The sequence below is a fragment of the Brachyhypopomus gauderio genome, chromosome 6 (assembly GCF_052324685.1).
Source record: "Brachyhypopomus gauderio isolate BG-103 chromosome 6, BGAUD_0.2, whole genome shotgun sequence".
NCBI classification, from domain to species: Eukaryota; Metazoa; Chordata; class Actinopteri; order Gymnotiformes; family Hypopomidae; genus Brachyhypopomus; species Brachyhypopomus gauderio.
In genome coordinates, this window is record NC_135216.1 from 29719483 (window position 1) to 29724342 (window position 4860).

The window sequence follows — 4860 nt, forward strand, 5'->3', positions numbered from 1 at the left end:
GATTGGAGGTTCGTTCAGGTATCTGTTCAGTCCAGCTCTTAAACCAACGAAGCTGCTGATGCCATATAACTCTCCCTTCACGTTTCTGACGGATCCATAAAAACGTCGTAAGAGCTGATTCATTTCATTTTTGTTGATAATACTAAAATCGACTGCATGTCGTTGCTCTTTAACCAGGATGCAAATACATTAAGAGCACAGGACGTTTGTTTTACGGTATTAACTTCGTTTCTCTGCATTTCCAGCTCATCCAAATCATTGTTTTTAAGCGTGACAAACCTTGGCTCATTGGAGGAATCAGGCTGGTCATTTATAGCTTCAGCCTTCAGTTTCAGATCAAAACAAATGCTTTCGAAGCCAATAGATTTAACGAACTCCCTGTAATTCGTTTTGATAATGTTGCTGCTTGTTTGTAGTTGCGCTGTTTGGCATGTAAACGCTGCTGCGTTGCTAGGTTACCTGTATGTGGCGGAGTAATACATGGAGAGCTTCGGTTACAGTGCTATAACGTGTAATATTGGCACTCCTAGATGGCCTCTCAGCCAATCACATTGTAGGGTCGGAACTAACTGTGGTATAATAATAATTATTAATTATTTGGCCAAGTTTAATATTATGAGTTCAGTTGGTTGGGCTGTACACAGTTCTAGTTCTAGGTGCTAAGCTTCCCTGTCCTGCCATGTGGTGGACAGTATAACCTCTTCATATACTGTATCGCCTCTTCAAAACTTAGGTAATGCTTCATCAAATGTAATGTTTATAGTGAATGATTTATCAGTTGTGTTTTTATTGATTTTCATCAGTTGTGATGGTGTTTGTTATTTGTTATTAGTTTTTTGACAACCGAAATGAATGAAAAATAAAATAATGAAACTTGAATGAATGCTTTTTGTGTTGTTGCTTCAAAAGCACTTGGTCTTACTTAAATATAATATAGTTTTGAGTATTTTGTGTTTGCTAGGCAAATGTAAGGCACTGTTTCGTTGTTCACTTGTTGATCGAGTAGGCCTAGAGGTTTTGATATGACGCTAAGAAAAAAAAGTTTTTACTTTTACTTTTAATACTTAAGTATTTTTGAAGGCAGATACTTTTGTACTTTTACTCAAGTAAAAAATTGAGGTGAATACTTTTACTTGAGTAATATTCAATGCAAGGTAACTGTACTTTTACTCAAGTACATAATTGCTGTACTTCGTCCACCACTGCCTTTGTTCCCATGGTACTTTGCATTTTTCTTTCTTTTTCTTCTTCACTGTAAGAATGGAGTACTCATTTGTCATCTGCTCTCCTCTCTTAGTTCACGAACAGGCAAAGTGGTATGGATATTCATTTTCAAGTTGAAGTTTCGGATGTTTTTGTGTAAACGAAAATGTTCCGATAGCCTGTCCTCCATGTGCGTTTCTTTTAGTTCTACAATGCATTAATGTTGGTGCAATGACACCGTGTAAGGGCAAAGTGTCGGTGTTATTGCAGCTCAGCATTAAAAATCTGTGAAAGGAGCCAAAGCCTTCCATGTTGTGACTAATGAGGAACAATAGGTGCACCAACATTAACTGCATTAACAGCACCTACTCCTTTTGCTAATAAAGTTCCACCTGCTGCCATCAACAAATGACTCCAGTGTTCCTTTAAAAACTCTTCAGTGTTTCTCTCTGTATCCTCAAACATCTGTCCCCTCTCCTCTTCCTCGCTCCTGTATAAATATTAATGTGCTTAGTGAATAATGACAAGAAAATTACATTCATTGCTAATTATGTTTATTTAAAGGAAATAAGAAAATAATGAAACATAACGGTGAATTTGACTATAATGTATACTAAAGGGTTACAGGGTGGGTGGTGGGGTGGTGGTGCATGATTTAATGTGGAAAGCAGTGATTGCAGATGGAGTCTCTGACAACTCTACCATCTCTGTTGTCACACACATGCATGTAAGATTCCTCATCTGTGGACATGTGGAAGTGGACAAAATGGAAATAATAAATGACCTTTCACATTTCTGCTAGTGCTATTCTATTACTTCTATTAATAGTATTCTATTATTATTGTACTTCTATTATTCTCCATCACTGTGGTTTAGAGCATGAGAAACTCTGTTCACATCACGTGTTAAACTCAACAAAATACACTTTTACTATATATGTTTTTTATTCATGTTAACCAAAGGAGTACTTTCTGAATTGTCGACTGTGTAATCCTGATTGGTTTCTGAATCTGATTCCGCATCATCTAAATCAGATCTCTTTTTCTGTTTTTCTTTATATTTGTTCTTTATGACTACAACAACACCTCCAACAGCTGCACCAACACCAAAGCCAATAGCTGCACCAACTGGACCTCCAACAGCTCCACCTATTGCAGCTCCTAATGCAACTCCAGTTGCAGCTCCACCTCCAGCTCCAATACCTCCTGCTATTAACAAATGAGGCCAGTGTTTCTCTAAAAATTTTGCAAAACTGAATCTCCCTGCATCCTCAAACTTCTGTCCACTCTTCTCTTCCTCCCTCCTGAATCTCACTGCATCCTCAAACATCTGGTTGGTGTAACATTTTCCTCCGTTCTGCTCCACCATTCTGTCTATCTTCTCCAGCAGTTTAATCACCTGCTGTCTGTTCCTCTGGTCCTCATTGTTAAAAACATTATGACCCCCTCCACACTTATCCACCAGCTGTTGAAGAGCCCTATTCTCATTTATTATTGTATCTGAACTCTTTCCCTTTAACTGGTCTCCATAAGTGAAGAGTATAATGGTGTATTTTCTCATCTCTTCCCCAAACATCATCTCTAATTTCTCAACAACCTCTTCCTCCTGTTCTGTGAATCTGATATTAATGGGTTGTACATAAAGGAATGCATGTGGTCCTGGACTGGACATGTAGATACTCCTCCCAATCTCTACAGCCTCCTCCCAATCTCTACAGTTTTGTGTCAAACATTCCTGGTGTATCAATTACAGACACGTCTCTCCCTGCAACTACCGCCTGATGTAGTTCACATTGTGTTGTTACTGAGGAGAGACTGATGTCAGATTTGAATATGTTCTCTCCCAGGATGGTGTTTCCTGTAGCACTCTTCCCAGAACCAGTCTTTCCCAGCAGAACAATTCTTCTCTTTTTACAATCCATTTCCCATTCTGAAGTTGTTGCCTGTGGAGGGCTTGTCATTGAAACTTAAAAGGGAGAAACACAGACAAACATAATGATGTTTGTCTGTGTTTCTCCCTTTTAAGTTTGCTTCACTCAAAATTAAATATTGTGGAAACATGAGAACATACATTTGGTTAAACTATCTAATGACTGAAGATCCTTTACAATTATTGTTACATCTCTGAGATATGAAATCAGTCCACTGTATAGTTTGCAGCGCTGTGCATGGCTGTGAGGATGTGCTTGTGCACGCCCTCTAGTAGCGTCTAGGCTGACCCACCGTGACATTAGATCCATATGAAACCAGTGCACTGCTGTGCAGTTTTTAACATTTGAGTATTACAATTTATGCACACAAGCAGATGCTACTGATCTGGTTTTAGATTTTCATCAAATATGATCAAATATTTTGAATGAATGTTTTCACAATCACAGTCTGAGGAAAAGCCACAAAACCATAACAAGTATTTGCCTGTCCATCACAAATAAATATATAACAGGTCAGCCTAGCTTGTCAGTTTAGGTTTGTATCATGCTTTCTGATTGGACTCTTGAGCAGATTAGAGTTTCAGCAGTGGTTTTCCCTTAATGCACAATGGTAATATTCTATATATTCTATAAAAACATCTATATAAATTACAATTTGTTTAAGGCATTCAGATTTCTGCCTAAAACATGAATGTAATGCATATACTGAAAATATAACTGTCAGTAAAGTGATATTTAGTAAAGTGAATTTAAACTAATCAATTACAGTAGTTTAGTATTATATGACAAGAATACACTTACAGATAATTGGTTTTGCGCATTTGATTTTGTCAATTAATCTTCTCACTTGATCCTGGTTTTCTGAGAAGTTGTTAAAGATGTCATATCTATTCTCATATCTGTGCACAATCTCCTTCAGTTCTTTGTTTTTTTCTATGAGCTCTTCTACAGTGATGTTGTCTCTCTCCAGCTCATCTCCTCTGGTGAAGAGTATCCAGGTGTTCTGGTGGAGCCAGTGTGGTACACATTGTTCAGTCAGCTCAACAGCTTCCTTCTCTTCTGGAGTGAACGTGTCCGCCTTGATCACCAGCAGAATCACAGTGGGGACGGACTCAGCTAACAGGAACAGAGACTCCCATTGTTTTAATACATCATCATTGGTTGTTTCTGTGTTAAAAAGTCCTGGTGTATCATACACATTTAGAGTCAATCCATCATTAAAGGTGTCTTTATGCACCACTACCTCCTGTGTTACACTTCTTGAACTCTTCTTTGAGATAAATTTTTTATGTGTCAATATGGTGTTTCCTGAAGCACTTTTCCCAGATCTTGTTTTTCCCAACAGAATCACATTATACTGTAAAGACCCAGAGGGGCTCTGTGGATCTCTTGACATTTTTCTGTGTTTGTACATTGACCCTTAAAAATGGAGAGGGGACAGGGGAATGTTATAAAGTATGGCATGTTTACATAGATATGTGGAAAGTGCACTAAATAAAATAACATTTGGAAATTTTAATCGTCATTTGTACTTTGTGAACATCCAGAAACATTATATAGACTCACTCATTTGGAATGATAACACTCTTGTAGAAAGTTGGTTAAATTATTATTAGACACAATAAAAATTTATAAACATTTACAATAATATATAAATCTAAAAGCCACACATCTAAAAATAATAAAACAGAAACATAGACATAATGATGAACGTTCCACCCCCGTCA

The 4860-nt window shown here is 37.4% G+C and overlaps 1 protein-coding gene across 1 annotated transcript; it reads right to left on the minus strand.

The window, feature by feature from the left end:
- Window positions 1-2478: 2478 nt before the first annotated feature.
- Window positions 2479-4565, minus strand: LOC143516386 (GTPase IMAP family member 8-like; the record flags this gene model as incomplete). Its single annotated transcript, XM_077007937.1, is given in 3 exon segments — window positions 2479-2916; window positions 2918-3145; window positions 3981-4565. Coding segments are annotated over 3 exon segments (1233 nt in total), but the record flags the coding sequence as incomplete, so codon positions are not given.
- Between the last annotated feature and the right edge of the window lie 295 nt (window positions 4566-4860).